Raw genomic sequence first — 15,841 nt, 5'->3', positions numbered from 1 at the left:
TTCAAACATCAAAGATTATTTGTGTAGTTTTCTCAACTCACTGTAAGTTTTCTTTTAAGGAATTAGTACTTATCCTATTTGTTTGTCTTTACATTTTATACTCATAATTTTAGTGATTTTTAATTGATTAAATTTTTTTTATGAGATTTACGTTATTCTATTGTTATATATTGTTATGAGATTCACATTTAATTGATTAAAATATTTTGCTAAAAATGGTTTCTGATAAAGCAACTTAATCATAGTTATATGTATTGTGTATGAATCAACCTTGAGTATATATGTTTATGTAGCATTCTTTCATTAGAATTTTGTATGATAAAAATATTTGTTAAAAAATTACATAATACTAAGTTTTATTAAACATGAATAAACTAAGTCTTTTAAACATGACTAAACTCAAGATTAATAAATTAAAAAAAAACAAAACAAAACCAATATTATCATTTAAATAATAAAATGCAATATATTTATTTCCATGGTTAATTCTATTAAATTATATCCATTCCCGTGTAGTAGCATGGGTTACATACTAGTGAAATTAAAGCATGCACACACATTGCGTGAGACATAGACTATTAATAATTTATATCATATACCATACAATTTAAAATATTTAGTATGTATTATAATATTTTGAGAATTAATTTCAATTATATTTAATATCATTGAAAATAAAAGAATATAAATTGACTCATGTATAATATTTAGTATGTATTATAATATTTTGAGAATTAATTTCAATTATATTACATTTCATTGAAAATAAAAGAATATAATATGGTTAATCTTAACTATTAAAAGAATATAATATGGTTAATCTTAACTATAAAATATTGTCTTTTAAACTTGGGGGTTACGTGGACTCCACAAGTATGGTACTCACGAGCATCCATATTGGTGGGGCTATTTTTTTTTAGCTTTTTAGCAATTCAAAAAATTACTTTATCTATTTTAACATCTCATTTTACAATACACTTAACTTCAACGGTTTTATTTTTTTTCCTCTTCACTTAAATATTATTTATTTATTAATTTTTCATTTTCATTTTCTTTTTCTGTGCCTCTTTCTTTCTTTCTATTGCTCTCTCTCACCTAAAGCAAAAACCATAGCCACTTCTACTAGCATAACCAACCCAATCACAGCCACCCATCACTACTACCACAACCACAATTGACCCACCACAACTTTGATTAAAAAAAAAAAACAATCATCACCACCACCACAAACCCAGTAGTGAGGCTTCTTTTGTGTCCATTGAAGCTCCTAGAGGTTGCCTCATGTTCTTTCTCTCTCACCATTTTTGTTATACTTCTTCTAATTCTACTTCAAATTCGAAAACCCCTTTTGATAGATACAAAACTCTGTCCAAAACACCCAAATCTAAGCCCTCAAGGGAGAGCAAACTGTCAAAATCAAATCTTGAAGAAAACCCAGATAGACCCATATTGCAGGAAGCAAAGAAAATTAAGAAAAACCCACCTTGCTTGTACTAATGGCAATCTGGGAAGAAACCCAGTGCCAAAACCGGTCAAAGATAGAGAAGGAAGAGAGACAGACGGAGAAGCAAGATCAGTGAGGTGGGTCTGTGGCGGCTGGGCAGCAAATCTGCAAAGGTGGAGGGAGGAAGAAGAGAGAAAATGAAGGAGTCTGAGGAAAGAGAGGGCAACGGGGAAATGAAAAGGAAAATAAAATAAATAGAGTTAAGTGTGAACACAAATATATATATATATATATATATATATATATATCTTTTTTTACATTTAAGCAACCATGCACAGCCAAAAGTAGCTGTGCACTATAGTTGAGGAGCCAAAATATTTGGCTTTAGCTCCACTAGTGCCAAAACCGGGCAAAGATAGAGAAGGAAGAGAGACATATAGAGAAGGAAGAGAGACAGATGGAGAAGCGAGATCGGTGAGGTGGGTTTGTGGTGGTTGGGCAGCAAATTAGCAAAGGTGGAGGGAGGAAGAAGAGAAAAAATGAGGGAGTCTGAGGAGAGAGAGGGCAATGGGAAATGAGAAGGAAAATAAAATAACGAGAGTTTAGTGTGAACACAAATATATATATATATATATATAGTAAGGTTGCAATTTGTGCCTAAACCCAAAACAAGATGGGTGTCAACCCAAAAAGCCCAATAAAATAAATTTATAGAGAGTGGGATTTAAATTTAAGTTCTAATGAGTTGAGTTAATGATGACAATAGGCTCCAATTCTAGTGGGATAAAGATGGAACAGTTTATATAGTGAGATTTGTCCTCGGACTCAAGCTGAGGAGATTGATTCTTATATTTCTCTTTTCTAAAGACAAATTACAGATATTATTTTTGAGTCTACAGTATTTTCCTTTTTTTTTTTTCCCGATCCCTCTTCCCATGGGGGATCTTTTATCTTATATAGACAATTTCAGATGATCCTGGCCTTCCACCTGTTCATTGCGCAGATCATTCCTCCTCTTCTAATCTTATCTAGTATCTTCTTCAAGTTCCTGAGAGATGCGGCGCCCAAAGCAACACTATTCACAGATCTTCTCCACATAAATGTAGTCAGAAAACATTGTTCAAAGGTTTTCTCCATGTAAATATGGGCATAAAGTTTGGTGGGATGCATTAAATGTGGTGGCAGTATCTAGTTTTTCAATCCCATTAATGTCATCTCCCTTCTCAAAACCCTTTCTGCACAGTAGAACCTCCTTTGATAGCGCATTGATGACATGATCATAAAATCTAAGAACGTGGCCTCCTTGGCCCAACAACTGTCCTTCTCGGCCAAGCGTGACACGTGGTGTGATCACCTTGCTCAGAATTCTCATGCCCCTTTTATATATATATATATATCTTTTTTTACATTTAAGCTACCGTGCACAGCCAAAAGTAGCTGTGCACTGTAGCTAAGGAGCCAAAATATTTGGTTTTGACTCCACCAATTCAGCATCAATTTTGTAATTGGTGGTGCTAAAAATAGCAATATGACTTTTTAGCACCACCAATAATAATGCTTTTTTTTTTCTTTTTTTCTTTTTTAATGAGACACACACACACACACACACACACATATAAGGGAAGGGGGATGAGATAAGGGAATACACTCACACGCCAACACCAAAACTGCATGCAGCAATTAGTGTTACGGAACAAGTGATAAACCCCTTCTCAATATCACACCTTACCGATGTGGGACGACTCGACAATACTGAGTATCTTTTTTATTTGAGAAACACACACACACAAACACATATATAAGGGCACCTGCATGGCTGCATGCTTTTTTTTTTGTGTAATGATTTTGCCTTAACTCAATCATGTTTTAATGAAGTAAATATTTACATTTTAATTGTAGAAAAACAAATCTGCGGTACTTTAGCATCCTGTAATAGTGAGAACTAAGAAGTTTTTAATTAAGTGGACCAAATTGGACCGCATGACATTGAAGTAGACCTAATTGGATGGAATGGGACCAACATAGACCTAATTAATTGGACCAAATAGAAATTGTTTAATTTTTAAGGAGAAAAAATTATCTTCAACAAATTTTAGAGAAAAAAATTATACATTATATTACAATTACAAAATAATTATTTATTTTTACGCATTGTGTGGTTTTGTGACTAGCTTTGATAAAAGACAGGAGGCATATCTTTAGAGTTGTGCTTTAAGGGGAGCCATCTATTTCAAGGCACCTTAACCTCCCATTCCTTGAATTCTTGGGACAACAGACCATTCATTTCTTTGTTGACAATCATGTTCACGGGTTCAAAGCCTCCTTATTAAGATCCAGATTAGAGAAATTGAAATTTTTTTTGTAATATTTGTTGAATATTAGTTATGATATATTTCATGTTGAATATGTTTGAATAGATGCGGAAGAGGGAGGTATAAAATGGGAACACAAGAACACTAGGGATGTGGTTCAGCATTTCAGCCTACATCTACAAAGGAAGCCCTTAAGGGTGGGTGATGATGCTTGAAAGGGCTAAGTTTTATCAAGTTTTAACTTCTTCTTTTTTTAGTTCAGCATATACAACAACAAAAAAATACTTTCAAATTGACTCTCATTTCAAAAACTTGCCAATTGGCACTATATTTGATGCAACTTGTATTAGTTTCCTTCAATATTTTAATAATTTTGTCAAAAACTTTGTAGGTCAATTGGTTGGTACCACTTAAAAATGTAGTGTTACAATAAATCATAACATAGTTATATATAGTAGACTACACCCTAGACTAATAGATTTCTAATACAAGTAAAAAACTTGACTTGCACACAAAGTAAAAATAGATCTTGGATCTATGCTAATGGCCTAATATATCACATTCCATAAGAACACTAGCAATCTCCACTGGATTTGAACACCAAGTGCTCGAGGAATTGACAATTTTCCAGAAATTTTGTTTCTTTGGTGACAGTGAGTTGCTCTACTGTGAAAATATTTGGCATTTTTATCTCCCCTGGCGTGCCAAAAAGATTTTGAACGCTGCTTCCATAACCGGTTTTCCTGGTCCATCAGCTCATTGACTTCAACACTTAGTTCCCTCACACGAAAATTACTGCAAGAGGAAATGGCAACCTTTTCAGCTTGAGCTAGTAATCTCTTTTTCTCCATCAAAATCTTCTAATATTCCCAAAGTTCCTTCTATTCCATTTCGTTAATTCCTTTGCACACTTGTCCACCTTTTTTTTAATACCATGTGCTCTGGTTCAGGAGTTTCCTTCACTTTCCACACAGCTTCGACAGTAGCACTGCAACCATCATCAGACAACCAGACTTCTTCAAAACGAAAAGGTCTTTGAGAACGGGGAGGATAAATACCATTTATAAGGGAAAGGTGATCTGAAGTATTGTGGGATTTGATGTGCTTCAATATGTAGTTATTAATTATTATTAATCAAGGCTATGTTTCATGTGATAGTAAAGTGGGGGAATTGAAGATATTATTAACTAGGGTAGTCAACTAAAAAGAGGAAATAATATTTTCCTTTATATGCATTTTTTGTTTTCTTTGTTGTTAAATGATATCCTTTAAACTTTCATTCACAAAAGCACTGTATCAATTACATTGTTTTGCATATAGGATATTAGAAAAGTAGAAAGTAGACATGACAAAATTAGACTTGACCCAAATTCGACGGAAAATACTTGATTTGAACTCAAATTTTTTGACCTAAGCAAAAATAGGTTAATTCATGAACTGACCCGTTTCCCAGGGTCAACCTGACTTTTTTGTTTTTTTAATTTTTGTTTTAAATTTATACCTGGCAGTGGACAACTAAAACTTATATGTCATGCCACTTTCAGCCCTATTGTGCTAGCAGCATAGCTAGTCACAACATTATTTAAAAAAAAAAAAAAAACACCAAAAAACAAACAAACAAACAAACAAAGCCAAAGCTACATGTAAACTCTGCCCTATCCCTGAAGTTCATATCTCACTCATTTCAAATATATATTAATATTATGTCACGCCCCAAACCCAAAAAGGGCCAAACATGAGAAAAAACTCAAAGGTACCTATAGATTTTTCCCTTTTTGGAAAACCAAACTATAGGATATCTTTATTTTCTTTTCATTTGCACAGGATAAGAATATAGAACCATAAATCTCCACATTACAAGTCAGAGCTCTATAACACATTTATGAAAAAGAACTAAAAATCATGTGTCTCCACATAATACATGAATATATATTACAAAACTCTTGGATTACACAAAGTCACAATCTTATTAAGAATAAGGAATCTTAATATTGAGTCTAGGCCTACCACGCCTAAGGCTAACAAACTTCAAGTGACCAACCTCTAATAAAATTAATTAATGTCTCAGTGAACATAACAAAATCAAGTCACCAACCGTTTACAGCAAAAGTCTTCAAATTCAACATAGCACTTCAATCATCACCAACGAAGTAAGCTTCATATTCAAGGTATAGCTAATTACTCTGAAAAACTATTAGAGGGTAGGATGAGCTAATGCCCAGTAAGTAGCATAATTAATGGGGGTGGGGGAAATGCAAGTTTCATCTTCAATAATAATAATATGACAAGAATGATTAAGTAATGAAACACAAAGTTTCTCAAAGTAAATACCTTGAAACTATATACCATAATCTACAATCTATGAACACTAACAATATAATTTTCAAAGTCATAAAATCTAACATACGGCAAATTATCACAAATATACCACACTACCACATAGACCGGTCAGGGGATCCACCCATTCACAACTGGCATGATATTGTCCTCTCTATTATGCAGACTCTTGACCCCATGGACAATAGTCTCACCCATACCCTCAAGGTTTTTCTCTCTCCCCATGGGTAGTAGAGAAAGCGCATCAAATAGAATCTCTCTTGCATGTAGTCTCTTGGCCCCATAGACAGCAGCCTCACCTACACACAATCAAGGAACCTCTTCCCCCCATGGGAAGCAAGGAAGAACACGTCATCCAAAGTGAAAGGGTACTGACCTGGATTTGATTTCGTTGTCACAAAGACTACGAAAACCAAATCGGGTGATCACCAGAAAAATCACACATGGCATGGTGTTAAAACCACATAAAGCTCACAAGTTACATTACTTTGAAATACATAGTTTATATCTAGGTAATTTTAGGAAAACCTTAAATAATCTAACGTCCACAAGGTTTGTAAGGTTTTCAACTTCATTCTTGTCAAAAAGATTTTATATCAATGTTTCAATAACAAGAAAAGATAAGCATCTTTAGATTTTCTAATAAACCATAGAATTCATAATTTCCTTATCAAAGATTAAATAAAAGATACTCATATTTTTCATGTCAATAATTCATGCATTTCCCCAAATGCAATACCAAATATGATGCATTTTCATATATAATAGGATCACAACACAACACTTTTAAGAAAACATATATTTATATATAATTTTTCAAAATGTGTTTGACCCAAAAACATCATTTATGAAACATGGTTATTTTTCAAAAATATCTCATTAAGAAGCTACTTACCTCGCAACTCACAAAAAGCCCAATTCTCCAAGCTCCAAAGGAGATTAGCTAGAACCTCAACAATATCAAGCAAACCTAACACAATAAGCATAAAACTTAAAATTGTATTTAGCTACAATTTAAGAATTGCCAAAGAAGCACTTAATTAGGCAAACCTAATATTTAACCTCATCAATAACATATTCCTCTTCCAAAGTTTCTCAACAAATTAATTCACAAGGCATATATTTCAATTTATAAAGTTAACCCATTTAATATCATCTCCAACATTATGACTAGCTTCCATAAATTTACACTATATCATTAAGAGATCCATGAAAGCAAAATCAAAATATTCTCCAAGATAAGAAATTTAAAACTTCAACTAAATCCAAATAACCCAATAGTAATGGAAAAAATTAAATTTACCAACTATCACATATCTATATCTATATATTACTAAAAGTTGAAGCGTAGCATTTAATGTTGCTACGCTCACGTTAAGCCACGTCAACAACCATGTCATTTTCATCCTCTTTTTTGTGTTTTTTTCTACAAATTAAAAAAGTTTTTACACCTTTTAAAATACTAATAATCTCCACCATAAATTTAAAATAATTTTGATATATTTTAAAATACTAATAATCTCCACCATAAAGGCCCATTTCCACCGTAAAGCCCACTACTCATACATTTAATTCCGCCATAAAGCCCAAATCCAAAGCCTTTTCATCCTAGACCTTTGTGAAACCTTTCTGAAACACTGTTACAAAATTTCCTTCCCTTTCTCACGTTTTGGGTTTGTTTGGATAGAACTTATTGCTGAAAACTGAAAACTGAAAACACTATAGCAAAATAATTTTTAAATGTGTGAATAGTGCTACGGGACCTATTTTTAATAAAAAATTGCTAAAAAAGTACACGCACAGTATGCGCACAGTACACGCACAGTGTGCGCACTGCGCACTTGTCCCCGCAGCAGAGAAAAAAAAAAAAATCAAAACGCGGACGCAGCTAAAAAAAGCTGCATCCAAACGTCCTCTTTGTTCCTCTGAAACACGGTTACAAAACTTTTCACACAAAACCCTTTCCTTCCCCTTCTGCACGTTTTCTTTCTCCATGATTTTTTCCTCCCCACGTTTCTATTCTAAGGTTTCACATTTACTGCACGGTTTCAGATTCCTTCCCCTTCCCCTTCCCCTTCCCCTTCCCCTTCCCCACGTTTCTGTTAAACCAGTTCTTTCTTCTCTCTATACGTTATTCTCCCTCTCTCCTCTGCTCTCTTTACTCTATTTACTACAACAACTTTGAGACATATTTTCCATACAAGTTATTTGCAAGCAAAGCCCCAAAAGCTAGAACATTGTCAAGCTAGCACCCACCTTCAACGGCATCCCACCATTGTAACACCGCCGGCACCACATCGATAAAGGTATTTTCTTATACACACAAATCTTGGCAATAATTATGATTTAAGTTTGATTGTTATGGACTACTTAGATTTGATTACATAGTAGGCCTAGATTTGGTTTTGATTATGGTTTAAAATTTAGAATTGGTTTGAGAGAGTTAGAGAGATGAGAAAGAGAAGGGCACCATTGGAGGGCTCTGAAACACCAAAGAATGAAACAGAGACATTTTTATTGGTCTCCTTCAGCCCATGCCAAAAAACCCACATGGTTAGCCCCTCTTATTTCAATCAGTTTTTATTTTCATATGCTAGAAATTTACATATTTCTTTAATATATTTTTTTGAATAACTTTTCTCTATTCAAATTTAATCTTCTCAAAACTATTAGAGTCTTTTGGATGAGTTCAGACACTAAAAAGAATCTTTCTCTTTTGGCGAGTTCGGATGCAGCCTTCGCCTCTCGATAGCAATCTCTCTCCAGCATTTTTGGGGTTTCTTATTAATGTGTGTTTCATGTATGTATTTTGTTATTGTTGATGAGATTTGAAAATATTCTTTTAGTTTATCTATTAAAGAATACAACTTTGTGTTTATTAAAATTATAAACTATTGCTACTTATTGGGTTGTGTTCAATGCATTTTGTGATTTGTCATTTAATCCTAGGCCCAAGGTGAACTCAACATCATCTCTCACCAAAGCCACTGCAAAGCTGAATAGAGGTAATCTAAGATAAACAAGTTGCTTCCTTCTTTTTTTGGGAGTTTATTTATTTTAAGATGAAGGCATAGATATATATATATATATATATATATATATATATATATATATATATATATATATATATATATATATTGAAGTTACAATTTGGCAAAGCCATCCAAAAATTTACAAAATAATTTATTAGATGTAGGCAGCCAATTGCTTGCAAGTGAGAGAGGCTACAATTCCAATGAATTTGTTCTAAAATGTCAATCTCCTGCTATTCGTATGACACCTATTTTGGTAGTAAACTTGGGACTGTTTTGCTTGATAATTAGAACATTAACAAATATGCTCTTTGTTCTTCATGAGATATATACATATATGTTGATAGTGATATTTATGTAGACATGTACTTATGCATGTCTATGTGCTTTCACTTTTGGAAAATTGTAAATTTTTGAGGTTCTTGAGTAAAGGATCTATTGGTTTTTTGTTTTTTTTGGTTATGTGTATATGTGTGTTTTGATGTGTTAAGCATTCCAATTTTTGGTACTATTTAGTTTTGAGAAGTAGATGTTAAATTGTGTTTATGTTTTAGCAATCTAACATTGATCATCTTGAATGTCATTTTATTTTATATAAAAATTGAGTTACCATAAAAGCAATAAATGTATTAGACAAAAAATAAAATATAGAGGCCATCTATCTATTCATTGTACATGATGAAGATGGGGTTACGTACTATTTTTGCTTTATTGGTTTTTTTTTTTTTTTTTTTTTGTAATAAGCTTAATTTAATAGCTGTATTTGAATTTTTTTTCCTCCTTTTTTTTATTAATTTTTATTTTATATGTTATTTTTAATTAGCACCAAAAGAATGTACTACTATGTATGTACTTTACCAAAAGGTATAATTTGGTTTAATGAAAGAATTTTGATATATTGTGAGCAAGTTATTGGGGGGTTTAATGCATAAATTTTGAAGCTAGAATAGTGTGTTGAATTTGGAAAATTTATGGTAACGGAATAGTGTGAAAATTTTAGAAACTTTTCTGTGCAGGAAGCCTACTTGAGTCCAGCAATAAGGCCATGAACATCTAGGTAGTTTCTTTACATGTTTTTGTTTCAATTCTTTTCCTTCCTCTAATATAGTTTTGTTGTTTAATTTGTCAATTGAAATTGAAAAAAAAAATTTCCTTATTCTAAATGAAATTGTTTGAGTTTTTATTTTGTGACCGTGTTTAGTTTTTTTATGTGGGGGACAATTTTGGGTTTTTTAATTTGAATGATGTAGGGCCCTAAGTTGCCAATGGTTTCTACAATTTTGCTGAGCACCTTTTGGGAAATCTAGGTTTTTACTTTGGTTAATTTTTTTAAAAAATTTGAATTATCATAATTCTTAACTAATAGCATCATTGAATTTTGTGCATACATTGTCTCCTGTTTGAAAATGTAAAACACCCTATCTTCATCTTGCGTTTTTCAGTTCATACTTCATAGCCTATCATTAATATTGGGCTAGAATTTGTTGGTTTAGGCTTGGTTACATTTACATTTGTTAATCTTTTTCTCATGAGATGATAGGATACAAAAATGGGGTTATGTACCTCTTGCAATATTTAAGCATGCATTGGAGGTTGTGTTCTATATAATTGCATGTTTTTGGTACATGATTTTTGTTCATATTCATTGCAGCATAATAGTCTCCTACTTTTTCTCCTCTCCAATCTATAGTTCCTTGAGTTTTTGTTCTTTTTGGTGAATAAATATCTTTGATATTGTTAGATCCTTCACATGTGGTCTTCTAGGGTAAATATGAAGGTGAATTTTAATGATTCAAACAAATTTATTGACTTAACTATTCAATTATATAAGTTAGATTATATTTCTTTTTGTTGTCTTATGCTTCTTCTCCTCCATTTTTTTTAAAAGAAAGTAAATACGTATGCAAGGTGGTATACCATTGTTTAACAATTTTTCTTTGGAGTAGCTTTGTGAATTCTGAAGGAGGAAGGTTGTGGATACTTTGCTAATGTTTGCTATACATAGGGCTGAACTTGGACATTGATGCTGAAATATATCCGAGGAACTTCATCTTTGAGACTTATCAAGTTTTTATGTCTCTCCTCTTTTGGATAATGATTCAAAGTAATTGTTTATTCAAGTAATTACAAGTAATTGTGATTTTAATGCAGAGTCCACTTGACACTTTTCTTAGTGTTCTTTGATTCAACATTTCTATGCTGCTCACAATTTGGATGTTATGGAATCCATGATTCACTTATTTTGGGTTGATATTTTTTTTAGTTTAGAAAGAAAAGAAAAAGGTTTATGGGTTTTTCTTTGTACAATTAGTATTTTATTTTTTATTTTAATTGTAGTTTTCAATGCAACTAATATCAGTTTAGTATACATACATGAAGGTGGAAATGACAGTGTTGGATGATTTTTTTTTTAATTTTTTGATGCATCGCACAGGTTAAAGACTAGTTATAACTTGAAACCCCTAAATTTTCCACATACATAAGCCTTAAGTAGCCATTTTTAGCACAAATTATTTACCCACTCATCAAATAATTCCACCAATACAAAACTTATACATAAAAACACATCAATTTCATTTCCAATGCTCATAAATCACATGGGTATCATTATTCAAGCTTAGATAAAAATAATCTCAAGCAAAAGTGTAAAACCCACCAAAAAATTAGAAATTTTTACCTCAATTAAAAGATGTGAAGGTGCTTATGGGTTCACAAGAACTTTCCAGTGATCTTGCCGGAAAATGATGGTGAAAATGGTGGTGGTGGTGGTGTAGTACCGGTGAGAGGGCAAAAGAGTAGAGAGGAGTGTGAGAGAACAAAAAAATGATAAGAAAGGAAGAGTGAGACGGCCAAAGAGTAAAGAGATGAGTGAAATGTATGGTGGGAATGGGTGAGGTAGGTCGGGTAGTTGGGAGGCACATGTGAACTCAAAAAAATCTGACCTTTTTTTTTTTTTTTTTAATTATTGTGGGCTGACTGGACGTGACATATTAGGTAAAATTCATGTGCGTTTTGAAATTCTAGATGTCTACTTTCAAATGAAGCAAGTCTCACTAAAAACTTCATTATTATAAAGAAAAAGATATTGACTTAAGCTCAACGCCAACCCAATTTTATTGATGCAACCCTGTTATAACATATTTTTACACTAAAATTTGACAACACATCTTTAAACTAGCAAATACATCATCCAAAGGAAAAGGGGAAAAAAAACATTAACTATAGGTTCAGATAATATATAATACAATTAATAATTTAAACTTCAAATCTGTATCTTTATATATCAATTATTAAACTCGTTGATCTTTATATGGTGGAATGGGCTGAATAAGTAATGACAATACACGGTCCGTCGTTTCATGGTTCCCAGCACCATGTCCATCTCCATGCTGGTACATGCATTGGGCCATCCTTGCAAGGTTCAATGCAATTTCAATAAATGTTTCAGAGAATGGAGAACTTGCAGCTCGGTCTTCATTCATCTTTTTCCATGTTGCACTAATTAGAAACCGTATGTGCTCACGAGCTTCTTCTTCACTAGCACCAGTTTCATTCATGTAGCATTGGATTGATTTGGGGACATCACCTCTTTTTAGCTCATCCTGAGTTTCCATATATATATATATATATATATATATATAAATGGATGTTAGCCAATGAAGTATTTGGAGCATTCAAAATGAAATGTAAATGGTCCATTTCATGATCGAAATTTTATTTGTTGTATCTAATAATGTACATGCTACTGTGTTATTTAAAGTTTGAAATGACGTAACACATTGGATATCATTTTGTAATATTTAATTTGAAGTATGAAATAAATTCATTTGAAAATTTTACATACCGTAGATGTTCCAAGATCATCTGCAAGTCGTAAAATCATTGATGACCAACGAATTATGTTGGGGTACTCTTCCAAACAATCCAAGGCCTCCTTTGTTATTGGATTTGTGACAAAAAAATAAGCATGCACAAGTATAGTTGGTGCTGATATTGAAATCCATGCATTCTCAATGTATTCTTGAAGGCTCGGTGTATATCCGCTATGGTACCACTTTGCCTCTAACAAATAAGATCTACATATATCTGCCCACTGAAAAATATATGATGGAAACAATGAATTAAAGTTAGTATAACACATCATGTGTTCAGGAAAAAAATGTTAAAGGAATAATATAGATGAATTTAGAAGTCAAGTCCATACTGCTTTTTTAAAATATCGAATGACATGGAATCCTTGTTCCTTGAGTGTATCAAAGGCCATTTCATTAATTGAATTGTGTAGAGCAATGAAACATATCTTCATATAATCTGGGAGTTCGTCTATTGCATTGATATCCCATCTGGAATTACAAAGAGTACCGTCACAAGTCTATATGTCAAAGATAGCTTGAAGCAGTTAAGGTGTAGTGTCATTAATACCAACCTTTCAACAGCATCTGTGAAGAGCTCAAGTTCATCCAAGGTGCCATACACATCGTAAACATCATCTATTGTTGTTATTAGTGCATTGACCTTTGTTGACATTTTCCTACAATATCCAAACTGAGGCTGAAATATTACTCCCACTGTCCATAAGAAATTCTCCATTAGTCTATCCCTCGCAAAGCTCAAATTCTCTGCAAGGCCTGTGCTCTTCCACCACCTTTGTATGAATCAAAGAAGAATATATGAATGTTAGAATTACTGAAATTTCTGCACTTTGTCATCTTCCATATTAGGCATATTAATCAGAACTTTAAATTTTTAGACTATAGGCTATTTAATATTTATTTTCTCATGTTTCCATGAGGTTTGATTTTTACCTTGACACTTGCTTTAGATCTTCTTGGTGGGCTGCTTGTACAATGTTGAAATCCAATTCTGCAAGCTCAATTAAGATAGGGTTCATGTCTTGTTTGCTTCTATATATGTCAATGAACCATCTTGCTTCCGACCTAAGCATCCTCCAATGCAGTGGGAGCTCCAAGGAATGACTTATTATAGTAGCAAGATTTTTATCTATATTCTGCTTGATGTATTCTTCTAGATGTTTGGTTGAGAAATCTCTTGCTTCGTCTAAGATATTTTCACCTTCTATCGAAAGGAATGATGCTTCATACAGGGATAGCATACCCTTGGTATCCTCACAAAGGCATGCCTTGAGCTTCCCTCTCTCATCCTTGAAACTATTGAAAACGTCTACAATGAACAACACAAAACCCAACAGTTGACAATCATTAACTATATATGTCATGTTTGTATACGGCAAAAATTAGGTACAGTTCATTACCTTCAGTTTTCCAACTAAATTCACTTGTATGATTGTATTATTTAATGTGATATGTAAACAATGTTAATTATTAACCAACACAACTATTTGGTTGAATTAATTAAATTGGGGAATCTAAGGAAGTGTACTTGACTTTACCCTTAGATATAAATATCCACTAGTAAAATCCTATTTTTTTCATTGAATACCTTGAGACACACTGTATCCATGTTGTCTTAGTAGTCTAAATTTAAGAGCAGTGGCATATAAATTATTCGTCTTCCATGTATCAGTATCACGACCATGATCATTATTGTATAGAGCTTCGAATATTCTCTTCAGTTCTGCCTCGAAGTGATAAGATAATCCTAGTCTTTGCAAGACATCTATCAGCTCAAGTTGCTCCAAAGGGTCCACCACTTTGTGAAGCATCATCCTCACTTGTTCTATCAACAACTTAATTTGTCTAGTGCACGATTCCTCCTGCATCACAATTTTATCATTAAAAGGGTCTAATAGCACTAGTAAAATTAACAGATTAAAACAATAACCAAAAAATGTACCACATATTCACTCCTCAGCGACTGAATGTAATCATATTGCCAAATGGGAGCTTGGTAATTTGCCGATCGCCGCGAAATTTCAGGACTACTTGAAATTTTGCTGGCATGCATGCATTGGACAGAGAAAGGAACGGTACCACTTCTGGGTGTCACAAGTGAGAAAGGAACTTTACACGGGACAGGTACTCTAGCGAAATTGCGGATAGGGAGTGAGGAAAGTAGGGTATGAGCCATTGACAAAGGTATTTGGTAATTAAAACTTACTATAGTTTTTGAGTGGAATGAGTTACTTAACTTGGGCCTTTATATAGATCTCTTGGAATGTTGTCATCTCTACAGCAACATGAATTATTAGTTTATTACTGAATACATGTTCATATCCAGCCACGTGAAATTCGTGACCATATTAGAGGAATATCTCAGATGTTTATTCTAAAAATTCATGCTACTTTTTATTCCCATGACAAGGATAGGGCCACGTCACTCGCTCTATTAGATTTTTTCTTTCAGAAGTGACATTTGACAAATGCTTTTATATTGGTAGTTTCGATTTTGGCTAAATTACAATTGCATGTGGATCCTACGTCATTGTAGATCTAGCTTGGGATCGAAGATGCCGGAAAAGGAAACTTACCTGCCATTATTGGTGAGTTTGGGCTTTGGATGAGATAATTTAATCGCGGAAAGCTAATTAAGAATACCCATTCTTAATTAATTAATTTATTAGATTTGGTTTGTGATTTTTGGTGCGGATCCAGAAATGAGGGGCAGCCAATGCCATGGAGCAGAGCAATATAAAAGGGAATAAATAGCTTTCATTATGAAGCTGATGACACGCAGAATTTGGTTTAAAAGCCGTATAATGTTTTTTCCGGATGATAAACGTGGCTTTTGAATTGAGG

General features: G+C 33.0%; 1 protein-coding gene and 1 long non-coding RNA gene across 2 annotated transcripts; both read right to left on the bottom strand.

Annotated features, from left to right (window-relative positions):
* Nucleotides 1–5,680: 5,680 nt before the first annotated feature.
* LOC142618249 (uncharacterized) lies at nt 5,681–11,953 on the bottom strand. The gene is made up of 3 exons (XR_012841226.1): nt 11,803–11,953; nt 6,989–7,063; nt 5,681–5,947 (listed from the first exon to the last, which is right to left on the bottom strand). It is a non-coding gene; the product is annotated as an uncharacterized LOC142618249 (long non-coding RNA).
* Nucleotides 11,954–12,231: 278 nt separating this feature from the next.
* Nucleotides 12,232–15,197, bottom strand: LOC142620016 (myrcene synthase, chloroplastic-like). Its single transcript, XM_075793453.1, has 7 exons — nt 14,940–15,197; nt 14,586–14,859; nt 13,931–14,306; nt 13,552–13,770; nt 13,330–13,468; nt 12,970–13,218; nt 12,232–12,727 (listed from the first exon to the last, which is right to left on the bottom strand). The coding sequence occupies exons 1-7, from the start codon at nt 15,171–15,173 to the stop codon at nt 12,416–12,418; spliced, it is 1,803 nt and encodes a 600-aa protein (XP_075649568.1). The 5' UTR covers nt 15,174–15,197; the 3' UTR covers nt 12,232–12,415.
* Nucleotides 15,198–15,841: the final 644 nt, after the last annotated feature.

Source organism: Castanea sativa, chromosome 12 (genome assembly GCF_040712315.1).
Source record: "Castanea sativa cultivar Marrone di Chiusa Pesio chromosome 12, ASM4071231v1".
In the NCBI taxonomy this organism is placed as follows: Eukaryota; Viridiplantae; Streptophyta; class Magnoliopsida; order Fagales; family Fagaceae; genus Castanea; species Castanea sativa.
Note: the sequence above shows the minus strand (reverse complement) of the source record. Positions and strands in the feature narration are given on the sequence as shown.

Bases quoted from the DNA above. Each gene is read 5' to 3' on its own strand.
- LOC142620016 (XM_075793453.1), bottom strand. From the start codon at position 15,173: ATGGCTCATACCCTACTTTCCTCACTCCCTATCCGCAATTTCGCTAGA. The intron at 13,771-13,930 runs GTAAAAATCAAA...ATTCATACAAAG, and splicing joins GATCTAAAGCAAGTGTCAAG to GTGGTGGAAGAGCACAGGCC. The intron at 12,728-12,969 runs GTATGTAAAATT...ATGGAAACTCAG, and splicing joins ATGATCTTGGAACATCTACG to GATGAGCTAAAAAGAGGTGA.